Source organism: Dinoponera quadriceps, unplaced genomic scaffold, assembly GCF_001313825.1.
Source record: "Dinoponera quadriceps isolate SergipeBrazil2010 unplaced genomic scaffold, ASM131382v1 scaffold1565, whole genome shotgun sequence".
Lineage (NCBI taxonomy): Eukaryota > Metazoa > Arthropoda > Insecta > Hymenoptera > Formicidae > Dinoponera > Dinoponera quadriceps.
The window spans coordinates 1,565,257-1,582,454 of record NW_014556124.1 but is presented as its reverse complement, the minus strand read 5'-3'; the positions used below and the strand labels follow the sequence as shown (position 1 = coordinate 1,582,454).

The following is a 17,198-nucleotide window of genomic DNA, read 5'->3' as shown; positions in this document are numbered from 1 at the left end:
AATATCGAGGCGGTATCGGACGGCTACGTGAGAGAGCAAACAGACGATAACCCTGAGTCTGCTGGTCGACTGGGAGGACAATAATTACGATAACTGGTCGAGTCGCGCAATGATCGTCACGGAGTGGTCTACGTTCCGACTTTCACGTAGACCTCACGGCAACGTGTCGGTCGCAAGACATTTAAGGAAATCTCGCAGGAAATCTCACGAGGCGGCCCCCGACGCATTTCTTGGATCATTCCGGCTATGCGAAATCTGTTCAATCTAGGGGAACAATAGTTTCCTCTTTTTCTTTTATCTCGGTAGTTGCGCGAGCGTTCTGTATTCTCTTCCGTTTTAAGAATGTTTGGCTTAGGTTTGTTAACTTGAAATTCAAATTCAGAAGAAGTCGAGGGAAGAAATAGTCTTAAAGACCGAATATCATTAGACTTTTCACGTAGATCCGTTTGAAAAATATATACCGGGTTTTATATTAATGTTGCTTCGTATCTTTTAAATATTTCCCGTTCAGATCTGTGATTTTCTTTTTCCATCGAATTAATCATATATTTTAGTTTCCCGTCGATACAACTAGACATAGAAAGCGTTAAAAGAAACGTTAAGATAAACATAGAAAGCGTTAAGAGAAACTGCGTTATTTAAAAATTTTCTATCCTCCCGAAGAAAACTTGGGATTGTATAACAATTACATATATTATATTCGAAAAATTAATTATAGAGAATTAAACGTTATATCTGTAATTATATGCTAAACCGGATGGTACTTTTCTTCGCTCGAATTGAAGAAATTTCACAATGCACGACGGGCGCACGTGCGCTCAGACTTTCGTGCAATTTCGTCAGAATTGGGTCGCGCGGGAGGGTATCGCACTTTTGACAACGAAGAACCGCGACGGTAATCCTTAAACAACGAACGTGCCGAGTGCCAAGGGTTTCGCGCAAAGCGGCGCTCAAATACGACGGGACTCGCCGACGTGAAAGATCGTTCTGTTTTAACAAAGGAGATCCAGTCTTATCTTTCGATGGACGAATATAAGCTCCTTTAAATACTCGATACGATATTTTGGTATTTGCACTTTCCGCGCGAAAAAAACGTCTCGCGTGAAACGACTAACCTACCCTCGATTTATCATGTAAAGACAATTCGATAATTTTTAAGACGAATACTAAGAGACGATTTATTTGATATGTAATACTGCACAAGTTTTCGCGTTTATGATTGAATGTCAGAGTAAATACGCGAAGGCATCTGGTGGAGCGTACGCAAGCTTCAAAAGGTTCAAAATCTAGCCGGTAACTCTCGAGTTACCGTTCGATGTTACTATTGACGCTTTATTTCGTCGTGCTTTTTTCGCTCGATAAGTGCAGGCTGATTTCATTACTCGTAACGAGTGTAATAGAATATACGGTTCGAAAATATTTTATATATATGCAGTGATATAAAAAAGCAAAAGGAGTTACGTAGAACAAGGCAACGCGCGAAGAAACTTTTACAACACGTCTTTATCGAATTATCCTGTCTCTTTTAGTCGTTAAAGATCTGACTAAATGACGGCAATTTATATAGAAGTTATGCAAACAATCGTAAATGTCTTCCACGAAATTGTGCGAAGGTATCAATTATCGTGATCTTTATTGACTTACACGTTGACGGGTATAAATATTCACTTTTTTTTTTGTCCATAAAAACATTACAGTAATCTTTTAGCCGTTACAAGAAAAGTATGTGGCTGTATTTACATGAGTTCAATTACAATGATTACACTTAGGAGTACGCGAGTGCTATTTACCTATATTACATATGTATACGTAGTCGTACCGACGCAATAAACCGCAAAATTATCAAAAGGCCCAAACGCACCACAATGGCAGTGTCGTCGTGATTATTTTGCAGACGATTCGAAATCGCGACCGACCGAGTCGTACAACAATCGTCGTAATCGCTGAATTGAGACCATCGTAAGACACAGGCAGTACGTAAATCGCGATTAACTAATACGAACTCGACATACGGTACATGTATACACCGTCTTTTCCATTTCTTGGTACGGTTTTAACGGACTCGAAAGATTCCCGCGATCCTTCGGAACAAGATTGAACGCATTTTAGTGGCACGAAGAGAGAGAAAGCTTCGTCGCGATTTCGCGATCGGCCCCCCGAGTGAACGAAGAGTTTCCGATTCGACTCTTTCGCTACGGTCGAACAAAGTGGAAAAAAGTATCATTGAGACAGTGAGAACATCGACTTTTGTCTGGACAATTAGACACTCGGACGTGGTTCGCTCTTATTTACATTAGGTGTACATTAGCGGAACACACAGCGTGTACTGTACACGAATTTTCGTATAAAACACGAGTAAAGGTGCAGTACCGTTAAATAGCGGCCGGGAGTCACGCGAATTAGTGTAATTTTTCATGTTATCCCGACACAACTTTGAGAACGAAAGCAACTTGTACATCGAGTATTCAGGTCGTACGACATACTTGCTTGCGAATCTTCTTAACTCCATATTAAAAACAACAGAAATTACAAAGCTACGAACGAAACTTCGTGACATACACCACCGTCCATTGCTCCTAATACATCTTCGTAACTTCTTCGGTTTATGGCTGCGTGTTCGCTCTTCTCCGTTTTCCGTGATACGTCTCTTTAATTTTCGTCAGAAACGAAACATCGTGCATTTGTTTGCATCAATGAAAACTTTTCGTCTCTCTACAATTTACAATCGCCTTTCGTGATCCGCTCGTTGAACTCGACGCTTGCATTGGAATGAACGGTAGCGTATAATATTTCAATATATTTTCTTATATGAATTTAAGATCGTTTCAAGAGAATAGCTCATTGTATATTTTTAATTACCGTCTCAATGTGGTTAATCGCTAATGGTATATCCGATTTGACTGCACGTTTCTTTTTTTTTTTCTTTTATTTTTGGCACGACAATAGAATTATCTCGATTATCACGATGCGATCGTATTTATCGCGCTGTTATATATTTACAAGATTCGGAAAATGCTGGTCGGACAGAGAATCCCGATCTTTTGTATTCTACAGAGAGAGAGAGAGAGAGAGAGGAAAACCTTATGTTACATCGTCTTTGTTCACCATAACGGTGTTGGTCAAGCGAGTAGACTATATCTCTTAGTTTTCCCTTTTCCCTTTTTTACAAGTAAATGTACAGTATTTACAGGAATTTGAAAAGATGGGATGTCACATTGTAATCGGCCGCGGAACATAGACGCGTAGACGGATCGAATAGTAAGATGTAAATTATCGATTATCGTTCTGCTTATCTCATGGCTTCAATGGATCGTTGGATCGCTACCAATTGTCTTTTTTACGAAGATGATTGTATCAATTACTTAACATTTAGGTAATATTCAAGTTCGCTACATTGGGGTGCGCTATCATTCGTATTGTAAGGAACGGTATCTTAGATGTCAGAATCGGCGGAATCATGAATAATTGTTTTCGTCTCTGATATCCGACATATCGAAAGTCTGAATTTGCGTGAAACTTATAAGAGAAACGTGCGTTCAGAGTGTAAAAATATGTAGTATACATTATATATTAACAAGTGTATTAATAAGAGCGTGAACTGAAATGACGTGACGGAAATTATGAGCGAGCGACGAAATAAAATGGATCGAATTGATGAGATTCGTGAGAGAAAATAAGAGAAAAATAAGAACAACGGAAACAGAAATATGCAAATCGTATCTTTATTACGACAGAAACTTAATAAAATGAAAAATAATACGTGGCGTGTACCAAAACGCACATCGCACATCCAAAGACGAATGCGACTTACATTTTTTTCGACATTCGCGAGATTAGTGGAAGTGTGACGGCGAATCGTACGCGATGAGAACGGCAAAATCGCTGGCATAATTATGTGGCTTGACGTAACGAAGAAGAAACGCGACGACCGGAGTCGTCTTTGTCCGTCGTTTGAGTAAAATTACGCAGACACGAGAAATCGATCAGATGATCTCGCGAAGACATATAAAACGAGTTAACGGTCTAACTAATTAACTTAACGTGTATAACACTAAATATATATATATATATATGTATATATATATATACCCTTCAAGCGAATTGCTTTAATACCTGTCACGTGATCCGTATATTCTTTGACGAGACTACGATCATCTCGGGGGAGGATATCGGATCAGGTGGACAACTTGAGTTAATACGAGGACGATGTACGGGTCAGAAGTATCGGGTTTAGCAAATTACTTCAGCGACGTTCGTGTTGGATGGCGTCTAGACGTGTGTCATGTGACGTCTCGGCTCTTTACCATTTTTTTTTACGATTGAGATATCAATAACGAGTTTCGAACTGCGCGAAATACCTCGAAAGTAAATGTCCGACGACCTTGATGAAAAATAATTCTTACGACATAGGAATATTATCGTCCGTTCTTTTTCTTTCCCTCAGCGTGGCAGCTCAGTCTTCACTAAACCCGCTTCCGTGTACGCGTTACAAAACGGCTCGTGCGGAATACAGTGGTCGGTTAACTTAACCCTTCGCATAGCAACGAAGCATGACTAAACGACGCATCATCACAACGAATCGACGTGGTGGAACTTGCGAAAACCGATGTTTTCCTCGGGTGGATCGGGAGACGATAAATTCGTACAGCGAAACGTCGAACGAACGGCTATTCGGCACGGTAGAAACGACGAGCAACGGGCGTTCGCCCGCGACGGATAATCTCGTTAATTACATCAATGTATTCGACTATCTATCGTAACGCGAAACGAAATTTACAGGAAATCCCGTGTTAAACGTGTCTCGAGTGAGGAGCGACATTCGGAACGTGTCTGTATGACGTATTTTGCATTCATGCTCGAATCGCTTAGCAACAGGTTATATCGTGCGATCGATCCGCGCGTGGATCGACCGTATTGAGAGCGCATCTGCGGCTTGCGGCGCTCGGAAGCGCATTTCGACACCAGAGGCGTCTTCCGAAGGACGTATTTTCAGCTTGAAAATTGAGAAATTACGCTCCGGAAAGCGGCATGCGATACGATCGTCTTTATCCTTCGTCTTCATTTTTGAAAACGCGGAAAGTCGTGCGTTCTACATCGATTTTAGGAATCGCGTGCTCGTACTTCCGGATGCGCGCTTAGAATTTTCGCAATTGTGCTTTTCCCTTTTACTTATACACTGTAAATCCAAGTGTGTTATTTTTACACGCATAAACGTCCAATCGTGTTACGTGACGCGATTTGAAACGGCAAGAAATGTTCAAGAAAAGCCTCGGTTAAAATAACATGCTCGAATTCGCGGCGTACACGAATAAACATGTGAGACGGCATTTGAATAGCGTTCTAAAAAAAGTCACCCCGAAATTTATGTATATATACTTCGTATTCCCGAATATCGGTGCTTCGAGGAAATATCAGCATCAAACACGCGGGCCAGCGCGTATAAAAAAGAAACACGCTCACGATTTGTTTCGCCAACCCGATTGCAAACATTTCCCGGCGAAATGTGCGTGCCTCGGCTGCGGGGCGACGCACGGAAACCAGAGAGGGATTTCGATATTTCCCCGGCGCGACTTTCAGCGAAAACTTGTTCCGCGCGTTGTTGTCGAGTTCGAGCATGAATAAACACGCGGAACCGTCGCGGAACCGGCGCGTAAGATTTATAAATATTAACAGCCCAAGTTTAGTTAGCACGCGCTGTGCCGACCGCGTCTACCCGCAACGTGCATGGAAGCGCGCGCGGTGAATCACCCTCTCGAATTTGCACAACGCGTTTCCCATCGACCCTTCGGCGACGGACCGTCGCGGATTCTCCGCTCTGTTATCATTGACGAGTGTTGTTTCCGTCAAGTGAATCGATACGCACTCGAAGGGTCGAAGGGCGCCTCTTTCCGACGTACTCTTCGATACACGTGCTGTGTAGACACGGTGTGTACGACGGACACCTGGTCCGCCGATGGAGGGATGGAGAACATGCCGGGATACCGTGTAAGTGTGTTGCGCACATGTGTGGGCGTGTGTGTGTGTATGTGTGTGTGCGTACAACGGGGGATCAATATGGCCAAAGTGGCACGAGCCATGACCACCGTTTTAACGGCCGATTGGAGCAAGGGAAAGTTTATTGTATACTCGCGTGTCGTATGGCTGCCGTTCTCAGTCACGGCGATGAGTTGGTTGCTTCGTTTTGTTCGGCGGTGAAACCGATCGTTCACCGCGCCCCCACGACGACGACATGTCGTTGATCGACTCTTAATGACGATCCCGATCTACGCAATCGCGCTCGCTAACTCGGCGGAGGATCGCGTTCGTCTTTCCATCACGAAACGTATTCGAACGATATCACGATAATTCGAGATTACGAGGGAGGAGGAAATAATGAGAATAAATTGTGCGGTGTTTCGTCGGTGGTGGCCGAATGAGGGGGTGAGATTAATCGAGGTGAGGCCGCGTACGTGAAACACGTTCGAAGTGACGCTGCTTCGCGTATCGTGCTCGATTAATAGCGTTACAGTCGGGGAAATGAAAGTGTGATTAACTGCGATTAGGGACGAAAGCGGACGCCGAACGTGCGATCGGCATCCTCTGTGGCGTCTCGAGGAGGATCGAATCCGCGAGCAGCGGGTAACGCGGATGAGACCTCTGCTGTTTCCCTGGGTGTATCGATTCTCCGTGGAGTATTCGAGAGTGCCGTTTTGAGTGTCACTCGTGATCGCTCTCGTTGACTCGTCGTCGGTTTCAAAACCGGAATTGCACCGGGCTCTGGCACGAGTCGCGTTCCGATTCGGGAATATCCACTTTATACGGTAGAATCGCCCAATTAATCCCGTCGTTCTCTCGTTGGGCAAGACTCGCGGCTTCAAATTGGCAGTTTCAAAGCGGAGAATCTCATTATCGGGAGTGCTAATGAAAAATATACTCCGTTCTACCTTTCTACATGATATTTGATACTCGATAGCTTGAATAATCCATCCGGAGAACTCGGGACGGTCGTTTGGCAGCGAATTACTCTGTGTTTCGCGATTCTCTTGAAAGAAAGAGAAAGAGAAAAGAAGGGGAAGAGAGGAAGAGGGGAGGAAAAGATGGGGAGGAAACGCGAAATTTCGATTTTTCGTGATGAAGCAAATACGTTTCGCAGACGGGGCAACGCCCGGATGAAACATCGAGACGTTCCGTTCCGGTGATGAAGACAAACGTTACATCGGATGCTCCGTGACGATATACTGCGACACTCTCCGTCGAAAAACCTCGCTGCCCGACGCTCACGTCGCGCGACGACCGGCCTCCCCTCGTCGACATCGTCTGATAACGAGAGAAATTGACTTTAATTTAATTTGTAAAAAAGAAAGAAAGATGCGCGCACGACGGAACGAGTTTCCTTCCTGCTCCCCCGAACCTCCCCGATTGCAAATCCGAATTGAAACTGCACGTCCGATCGATTCGTCCATTCCCAATGATTGACGATCCAACACTTGTGCAAAATAATTAATTACGCTGCGATATAAGTGCAAAACGCACGGGCAAAACACATTCTTCCATCGCTCTCTGGTTCGCTTTGAGAAAGCGATCCCTCCGTCCTCGCGAAACCGATATTAATTGCACGACGCGCGACAATGAACTCTCCGAGAACAGTCAATTTCTCTCATTATCCGGCGAATCGGGCGTTAATCGATTGGACGGTACCGTAGGAGAACAGGACGACGGTCGTGGCGCGGGATTCGTCGGGCGGCTCGCGGGCGAATTTGCAAGCCGAGGGGATTCGAGATCGCGCGACGCGAACGCAGCGTTGTTATCGGCGGATTGCGGAGGATAACGGGGCGCATCGGCATCCGGTCGTTTAACGTCGTTAGCCTCGGTCGGGCCGCGAGGAAGATCCTTCGCGACCCTCTCCTGCCCCGCCGTCCAGGAGGATCCTATGCGATCCGCTCGCCGGGTGAGAAGCTCTCCGCGTCGAGACCTCGTAAACTCGATCAACGCAGCCGGTTAGCATCTATGAAGACAAGATGCTACACTGCCGTGGGGGCTCGCGATTGTCAATGCCACTTCGCCTTTTGCGCGAATATGTCCGCGCGCAGGTTCTGCGCGAAGCAGATCCCCAGAATCTGAAAAAAGAAGCGACAGAAGGATCCGATTATTTTCACCGCGAATCGGCCGCGACAGGCTGGCAAATGGAAATCGTCGTATTTTCACAGAACATTCCTACACTTTGTGCGTGTTTCTTTCTTTTTCTTCTTCTCCGCGATCGAGCTCGTAATTCTTTCTCGCCGCCGCGTCGAGAGAGTGTTTTATACTTCTTCGATTTGCAAGCGCGCGCGGAATAATTGAACGAATTTTTTTCTCCGCATCCGCACCCTCCATTTCGAGTTTACGTTCAAGATCGTATTTGATATAACCGAGTCGTGAATAAGAATGGACACGGCACGCGAAGCCTGTGAAAATACGAGGAGTGTGATACTTCATAGCTACAGGGATTAACACAAAAAGGTAGTTGAGTACACATCGAGGGACTGATGCAATTGGGAACAAGCGAGTTTCAATTTACACCTCTTTGTCTTGCGTTACTTGGCGGTCTCATTACTCATGCGTTGAGTCAATATACAATTACGCACGCTAGAATAAGACGTTCGTAACTCTGAATAATTATATATCATATATGTACATAAACCCGTGTAATTAGACACGTGTATAATCTATTAGCCTATATATATATATATATATTGGATACTCGAATAATTAGATCGTCCATCACACCGAGATGCAATTAATAGATGCAGTTAATAAGATCTACCGTAAGATAGACATAACGAACAATATCAACATGCCTTCTTCGCATCTACTACGTGGCACACATACACAGTACGGCACGGGGAGAAGAGATTTGCGTCGTAAATAAGCTTTAATTTAGAATCCTTTAATGAAATTCAGAGGGTTCAATATATTACACTGATAAACGCATTCGCATCGCCCCGCGCTACGTATATTACAATGTATCTCACATCTACTTTACGTCTTCCCGCGTGTTGTAACCCCGTACGCTATGAACGAAGTAACAGTCAACGTTGCTAGAGCAGGCTGGAGACTCTCTCTCTCTCTCTCTCTCTCACCTTATTTCCTCGGGGGCATGCAACGTTCCTCTATAACGTTCCCGCTGCAACGGTCCCGCATCGACGAATGCATTACGAGAAACGCGCTAAAATCTCATTTTAACACTTTGAATCGATGACGGTAATCTTAGTCAAGCGCGTCGCGGCGGAATACATCTGAATCGCAGATTGAAAATTAAAACAAGTCGCGCCGACACTCCGAGTTTCCTTACTCCCGAGTTACCGAGTCGAATTTTAAGAGGACCGCAATTACCGAACGCGCGTAAAACGCGGCGCGGGCTATTTAAATCTCGGGACAGAATCCCTCTCGGGAATTTTCCACGAGAGATTCCCTTGCGACGCGCTTGAACCGGTCTCTCCGCGGGCGTTCTTGCTACTCGGTTGAAAAATTTTCCGAAATCTTCGACGACGAGGAGAAGATCTCTGGCGTGCCATTTTGTACATTCGTACGTTTTCATCCAGTTTAGGTTTTCTTCAAGTTCCCCCGGCAGCGAGAGATCTCCGTCTCGACGACTCTTCACGAGCTCGGTGAACCGTGTATCATTTAGTCGAGCATTAGACGCGACGGATTCAAAGTGTTAGTCGCTTTGCTGGATTTCCGCGGCACTCGTCGAGGGTCTTTCGATGCGCGCTGAAGGCCTTTCCTTATACTTACACACTAATGCATCTCTCACCGACATGTACCTGAGCAAACGCCGTACCGACCGCGCCGCTGGCAATCGCAAGGAGATTTCGCTCCATCCACTCCTCGCCGGCCTGTATGCAACCTTTTTCGTAAATCACTTTGGCGACCTCAAAGTTCTGAAAAAAGAAAGGAGACGGCTGGCTACTCGGCTTACCCGTGGCGTACCACCCCTTCGCGATACGCGATTACAATCAGGGTCTCTCGTTTAGTCCGGGATTCAATTCGACGACGATTTAGCGGCTGGTTTAGTCCCACAAAGGCTTCCCCGAGTGGAGAAAGTGAAAGGAGATCTAACAGCGCGCGCGCGCCGGGCTCGTCCATTTATGTAACCCCGCGCCGTTTTTACCGTCGATCGCGCGTCAATCGGCTGCTGCTACTTTAACGCGCGCTCTCGCGCGTGTCGCAATTCGTTCCGTTGCCGCAATAATCGGGACTTAATAATCTTTCGGCGAGCACGCGCCGTTCGCGGTATCTCGTTACGACAACCTCGCTCGTCGTGCTTCCACGATAAAAGAGAAACGCGACAAGAAGGCAAACGGGCATTCGTCACATTGCGACATCAGCGCGACGAGTCAGCCCTCCGCTTCCGAAGAAGCGTCTTTCGAAACGCGAGCTTCCGTCCGTCGTCGGACGTTGCGATAAACCGTCTGTCTGGCCGTCTCGCGAGAGGTTGCGAACGAAGGACGTCCGGAAGGTCGGGACCATCTTCGCCTTTACATCCGACCGACTCCGCGCCGCCGTCGCTCTTCGCTCCGTTAAGTGAAAACTCAATAACGCGCCTCGTTCGATCGCGACGTTTCCGTTCTCCGCGATTCCATCGCATCACGTGGGCGAAACGAGAAAGAGAGAGAGAAATGCGAGATGTTTCGTACATCACGAGAGTGACGTTCGCGAGGAAACTATATCATCCGGTTTTCTCTCTCTCTCTCTCTCTCTCTCTTGGCTATTCTCGAGCCGAACGGTAAATTCCGCCGCTTGAATCTCCAAGCGGGGGAGATTCTCTCTCCGGCCGGTAACTTCAATTTCCACTCATATAAAGGTAGCGACCTAATTTATGGGGACGGAGCTCTCGCGCGAGGGGAGGAACGGATCTCTCGAGCGGCGGATCGTAAAACGGGGATCCAGAGGAAGGAACGAAAACTTCGACCGAAGGGAACCGCTGGAAACCGGAGGGAACGAGGGACGAGGAGGGGGGGGCACGTACGTGCCCAGGGAGATATACGGGTACAGCGGTAAGGGAAACGGAAGGGGGGACACGTGTGGGATGTTACTTGAGGATGGGCGGCGGGAGGTCGAGGGCTACAGGAGGTCTGAGTAACAAGCCCACTCTGTTACGCCGTGCCTCGCGCGTTTACCCTGAAGAAGCCTCTAAAGTAAGTACGCTGGGCTCCCGGTGCCGGCTACTTCATTTGCACCTTATTCCTCCTCCGACCGTCCGACTCGACTTTTCCGACCTCGATTTCCTCCCTTTCTTTCTCTCTCTCTCTCTCTCTCTCTCTTTCTATCTCTCTCTCTATCTCTCTCCCTTCTTTCTGCCTTGCCCCTTTTCGTCTCGCGATATGCGGCGATATTGTTCGAGTCCCTCATTAGCGGGGCGTTAGACGCTCTAATTACTTAAGAGTTTTCGCCCCGGTGGTGCGAGCCGGTTCCCCCTCGTCCCTCTTCCTCCTCCTCCTCCTTCTCGTCGAAGGATTCCGCGCGCGGGAAACTCTGTTAATTTATTCCGGGCTGTTCGACGTTGCGCTAATATGGTGAAGCGGCCGACGACGGTTTCGGGCGGGACTCTTGAGGGTAAAGGATTCGAGGCGGGAGAATGGAAGAACCGAGGGTCCGCCGTGTGTACGCAACGTGACTTCGGTTAAGCGCGATTAATTGAGACTCCGTCGGGACGCGAGTTTCGCGCGTGGCAAGAATTCCCTTCGGCGCGCCGAGAGGAGGAAAGATTAATCGAACGACGGGAAAAGTCCGGCGCGAAAGACCGAGCGTGTCTTAGATTCAGGGATTCACCGTGGATTTCCGATCCGATGCGCGTCCTATCGCGGTCTCCTCCCCCCTCCCCCCCCCCGCTTCCACTTTTACGCGTGCGTTCAGCTCGCTGCGACGCTCGGCGCGAAGCGGAAAGCGGAGAATATCGTCCGGAATTATCGGTTTCTGATACGCTTACGTCGCTGCGCGCCTCCGCTCTTATCGAAATCTTATCAAAATTACCGCGGACTCGCCGATCGCACCGGGTCTCCTCCTAAGGTGGGAGCCTATCTCCACCAAGAGCTCTCTCTCTCCTTCTCTTTTTTTCCTCCTTTTTTTATTTTCCTATTTTTTTCGGGCATCGTCGGACAGCGCGCGGCGATGGCAGCCTCCCTATTTTAGCGCACTATAATCTACCGTATTAGCATAGATAGCATCGCAATTCTAGCACGGTACAATCGCGCGCTAGCATAGATAAGCGCGCGATTATAGCGGCGGCATAATCCCGGGCTCTAGCGCGATAGTATAATCCCGTGATTTTAGCGTAATATGATTCCGCGCCTCCTCGGCCGGTTAGGCCGGCTCGTAATTCCGTCGTCGCGTAATCGCGCGCTAGCGATGTTACCTTATGGCCGCGATACCAAGTATACCCGGCGATAATACACACCGCGAAAGAATCGAACGTGAATTCTGGAACATATATATATATCCAACGTCCACGTGGAGTCGTCCACGGGAAAGTTCATTCGCGACGGTGCGAGTTCGAGAGTTGATGGAGAATACGTAGGTCTACTTTTTCCGAAATCGGCGAATCGATTTGCCAGAGAGAAAGAGAGAGGGAGTCGTCAGTTAATTTCGTAGATACATATTGACGCGCCGACGGTGACGGTAATCGCAATTCAATTGCAAATTTAATTATAAATTTCCCGATAATTTTCGATTAAACGTGTCAATTAATGTAATATTAATGCACGCCGGCTCGCAGGCCGATATGTCAACGATACGCAATTTTGTCGCGTGTAATTGGACGCGAGCGTCGTCGAAATAACAGTAAAACTCGTCAGCCGCAAAACTGAAATTTGAATAATTACCGTGGAATTAATAGAAAAGCACGTTGCAAGAGAAAGAGAAGAAGGAGTGAATGGGGGTGACAAAGGTTCGCGTTTATAACGCGCAAACTGGTTCTTCGGACGTTCGTTATGCGCATCGGAGGAAGGAAGTATAATCGCCCGGCCGTCAGGATTATGCAGCGAGCTGGCAGTAATTTAGCGCACTGATTACGAGACAGGAAAAACTCGTATTATTGCATCGCGTGCTACGTTCGTATAAGGGCTTTTATACAATACTTGCGCGTTGCGCACGCGCTTATGACTTACACTCTCATCTTCATTAAAGTGTATAATGTGTCTAACTGCGCGGGGGGATGGAGGGAGAAGGGAAAAGAAGCGGAGAATAAACGGCGCGGCTGTCGCGAATAAAATTATCGTGTGTGTGTGTGATGCGCGATTAACGATAATTCTGAAAATTTCCGCACACGAACGGAATTCTGTTTCTGAATTTTTATCGTCAATTGCACGGATCGTGTTAGCCAAATCTTGTGTGATATAAAATAACGTCAAGTATAAATGTTCGAACATTTCAAACTGTCCACCGAAAATTTTTGTCGCGAGTATCTCGCGGCGGATACGTCGAAATTAGCGCGTATCGCTGTTCGATACATCCAATTTTTGCGAAGCCGACATCGACGCACGCGCAATTGAATATGATATTAAATTTCCGCGGATACAATGCAGAGAGAGAGAGAGAGAGAGAGAGAGAGTGCATGTAAATAAATCAATAGCGATACGAGACGTATTTTCGCGTTTCGTTATGCAGAACACAACATTCTTCCGGATCGTTGCGCTTCCACGTTGCTCCATGTATAACGTCGCGTATTGTAAGTACGCGTGATGTCTCTTTTTCTCCTTTGTTTAAAAGCTCTATCTATATACGTGTACATACTTACCTATTTATCGATCGTCTCGCAGTCGTCGTGTATTGTGTACGAAACGCATCGCCGAGAATACGCGTTACGCATTCGTTGGTACTTACTTGTCGTGCGACCCACATAAACGGCGGGACGCGCATAACCGCATTCGTGACGTTTCTCTCTCTATATATATATATATATGTATGATAGTGAGAGAGACGAGCATACCTCTCATCGAGCGATACGGCATAGATAGAACGAGAAACAAAACGATTGTATCGAATTTATACATGGAACGTCCCGAAACTACCGGCGGTCAAGAGAGACGAGACGTTTTCTCTGCAACGACATTCTCGCTCCCGAACTCGTCTTCGGATGCATCATCTTCTCCGAAGAATCCGCGATTAAGAGGACATCCGGTGGTTTCAAGACGTAGGACACTTTGCGACGTCTAGATTAAATATACATGCGACCACGTTTGCAGACTGCTGCGACTGCGTCGCCTACTACCTGAGGCGTACCGAGAAGCTGGGAATCTCCGACTTCCTCGACTTGAATTTTTCGCGGAGCATTTAGAGCCGGTTATGTCATCGTCGCGACGTAACACGCGCGTGCGCACTTGAGCATCGCTTAATGGAATTAAGGCTTTGCGGGTAAAACCGTTTTGCATCGCTTGGTCGATCGCTCTCTGTCCGCCCGGCCTTTCTTGCCGAAGTTTACTCTTTCCGGTCTTTATACCCCCAGTATTGTCGTCATCGTCGTCGTCACATTGGCGTAAGAGCGAATCGATCGGCGAGCTACGTCGAGAGCGCGCTCGGAATATTCACACGTGCGCTCCAAGGAAAGGTGAACAAGACGAAACGCGGCCGGCGAAGTCGCGATGCGTAATAGCGCGCTGATTATCGGCGGGCGGAAACGCGCTTTCGCCATTGTCACAAGTCGGGTGCAACGAACGCCGGTAAACTTTTGTGCACGGCATTAGATCGCTCATGCCTTGAGGATCGATTGCGCATCTCAAAACGTTGTGAGAATTACAAATTTGAGCAAATTCGCCAGGCGACCGATGAAATTATAAATATTCTAGTGAATTCGTTCACACGGTAAAAAAGTATAAGTTCTTAGAGCTAATAACTAACTATTCATATAATACGACTGAAATTTAGTTATCAGACCTACCCGCGTAAAAAATTTTATGGGACTTAATTGGGATTCCGATATATAATATATAATATTAATATTTTCTGATGGGAATCTATTCCGATTTCTTGGAAAATCATGGATTCTGATTGGGAAATCTATGAAGATTCAGATTAGACATATTTCAAAAGTGCGATTCTAAATGGGAAACTCAGACAAATTTCATTTGCTCTGTCTAACGTTTTCCTAAAATTGTTTTATAATTGGGATAAGAATGAGATTCTTAATTGATATCGCAATGTTAAATTTATTTCGGATAAGTTTGGATAATCTGATCAGAATCTATGCTATACTTAGATGTCTGAGAAATTTTCATCTCAGTCAGGACCAACAAAGAAGACAAGAAGATAAAAAAGATACATTTTCTAAGTATGGGGAAATAAAAATAGTTTCATTTATTATTACAAAGTTTCCAAATGCCAGAGATCGTGGCTAGCTTGAGAAATTATACTTTTAAAGCATTTATATATTCGTAAAAAGCGCAAGAATATTAAAATTTTTTCAGATATTTTATTCAATACAAGCACATAAAATAGAAAAACCTGAAAGAAGAAAACTTGGTTGAAAATGTTGAGCAGGGAAAATAAAATCTTTTTCTATATAGAAAATTTTATAAAGCTTAATTGGGATTCCGATTAATCAACTAAATAAAGTTGCGATTCTAAATGGGAAGCCTGGACAGATTCCATTCATTCTGCCCAATGTTTTCCAAAAGTTCCCACGAATATTCGAATATTTCTACGACATTCCTAGAATGTCTCTTGAACATTTGTGGTGTACGGGAACATAGTCATAAAAATTAGCTTCCACAGCTGAAAACTAAGTTTGGTAACTAACTTTCAGTCGTATATTACATGGATAGCTAATTTTTCACTTTGGGAGCTAGTTTTCGGCTGTACAAGCTGATCCTTTTTTTCCCGTGCACTTTTGCAATTCCCGCTACGTTTTGAGGTACACAATTACCCCCCCCCCCTTGATTGACGTGCGAACGGACCTTTCACTCGCGTTTCGACAACTCGATCTGCAAAATCGCTCAATGGCCTCTCAATTATCCCCGAGTGATGTATTTCCGCGGAAGGAGCGATCGACCGACGCGCCGCGCGGATTCGCGCTGCCCGATCAGAGAGCGGAGAAAGTTTCGGCTTCCCAGCTTGCCGGCCGATAGTTTTTCACGGGGGACTGGACGCGGAGGTTAGGGAGGCGGGAAGGGGGGGGGGAGGGAAGAATACCTGCAGAACCATAGTGCTGACCACAGCGCCAGCAACGGGCACGAGGTTCAATTCTAGCCACTCCTCGCCCGCTCTCAGGCAACCCCGCTCGAATATACTCCTCTCGCCCGTCTGCGTGTTGGCCCGGGGCCGTAAATAGAAACGATTTAAAAAGCAGCCGTACATATACACATACACGCGACATACACGACTCGTCTTCGACCGGCTCGAAGGCTCACGAACAATTACTCGTTGTCGTCGTCGTCCTCATCGTCGCGGCTGCGCCGATAACGCGACGGCGAGCTATCGCGTGGGCGGGACGACGGCCACGACGACAGTTTGTGTGTTTCTCGACGAGAAGTACGAGGAAAATGGAAAAACAAAACGACGGAGAGCTGTGAAAACGTCTTCTTTTTAATCGCGACCGACCCTCGCGCGAGGATAGACTCCTGCGCTCCGTTATCCCCCGCGAGATCACCCGCGAGATTCCCCGCAAGGAGGAAGATTTAACTTTATCCGGCGTGCGAGCGTAACTTAGCGGTCCGAATTACAGGGGAGGGGGGGAAATGAGAGAAACGTAACAAGGTGTTCGCGATGCTCGCTGTTGCTCACCAAGCGCTGCTTCATACGAGTGCTCTGTAACGAGCGGTGGTCGTGGATGAACGTTGGTGAACTTTCGCGGAATCTGAGCTTCTACCCCGATCGGAATGATTTTTACTTATCCGAGTCAGTCGGGCCGCGCGATATCTCTTTTCCGAATCCCGTTTTTCGCGCTACAAACTGTGATTCGTACGTGGCGAGTGGTATGCGCGCAATATCATCGTGTAATAATACCAGTAGCCGCTTTAATATCTCGCGGGAAGGAGTCCTTTGTCGTTATTTATCCGCTTTATCGGCGTTTCGTCGGCTCGTAACGTATATCGCGGCGCATTAACGGTCGTCCGACGAAAACTATAATTAAGCGATGGCGGAGAGCTTCACGGTGAAAACGTAATTAGCCCGGGAGGGGGGGGGGTTTCAGCCCCATTACACCGGGAATGATATATCTACTCTTAAAATAGGAGCCGGCACAGAAG

The 17,198-nt window shown here is 46.6% G+C and overlaps 1 protein-coding gene and 1 long non-coding RNA gene across 8 annotated transcripts in view; one reads left to right on the top strand and one right to left on the bottom strand.

Annotated features, from left to right (window-relative positions):
• LOC106746769 overlaps positions 1-17,198 on the top strand; it is a 57,130-nt gene that overhangs the window by 25,421 nt on the left and 14,511 nt on the right. The gene's annotated exons all lie outside the window — the stretch shown is intronic.
• LOC106746766 (tetraspanin-5) overlaps positions 3,707-17,198 on the bottom strand; it is a 126,486-nt gene continuing 112,994 nt past the window's right edge. For 2 of the 7 annotated variants that reach the window (XM_014623762.1, XM_014623764.1), the window contains exons 8-9: positions 16,144-16,254; positions 3,707-8,096 (exon numbers count right to left, since the gene is read on the bottom strand). In XM_014623762.1, coding sequence (XP_014479248.1) covers positions 8,028-8,096; positions 16,144-16,254 — 180 coding nt within the window. In that variant the 3' untranslated portion in view covers positions 3,707-8,027. Of the gene's footprint in view, positions 8,097-9,753; positions 9,900-16,143; positions 16,255-17,198 lie in introns of all 7 variants that reach the window. The other 5 variants (XM_014623759.1, XM_014623760.1, XM_014623761.1 and 2 more) reach the window with 3 other exon arrangements.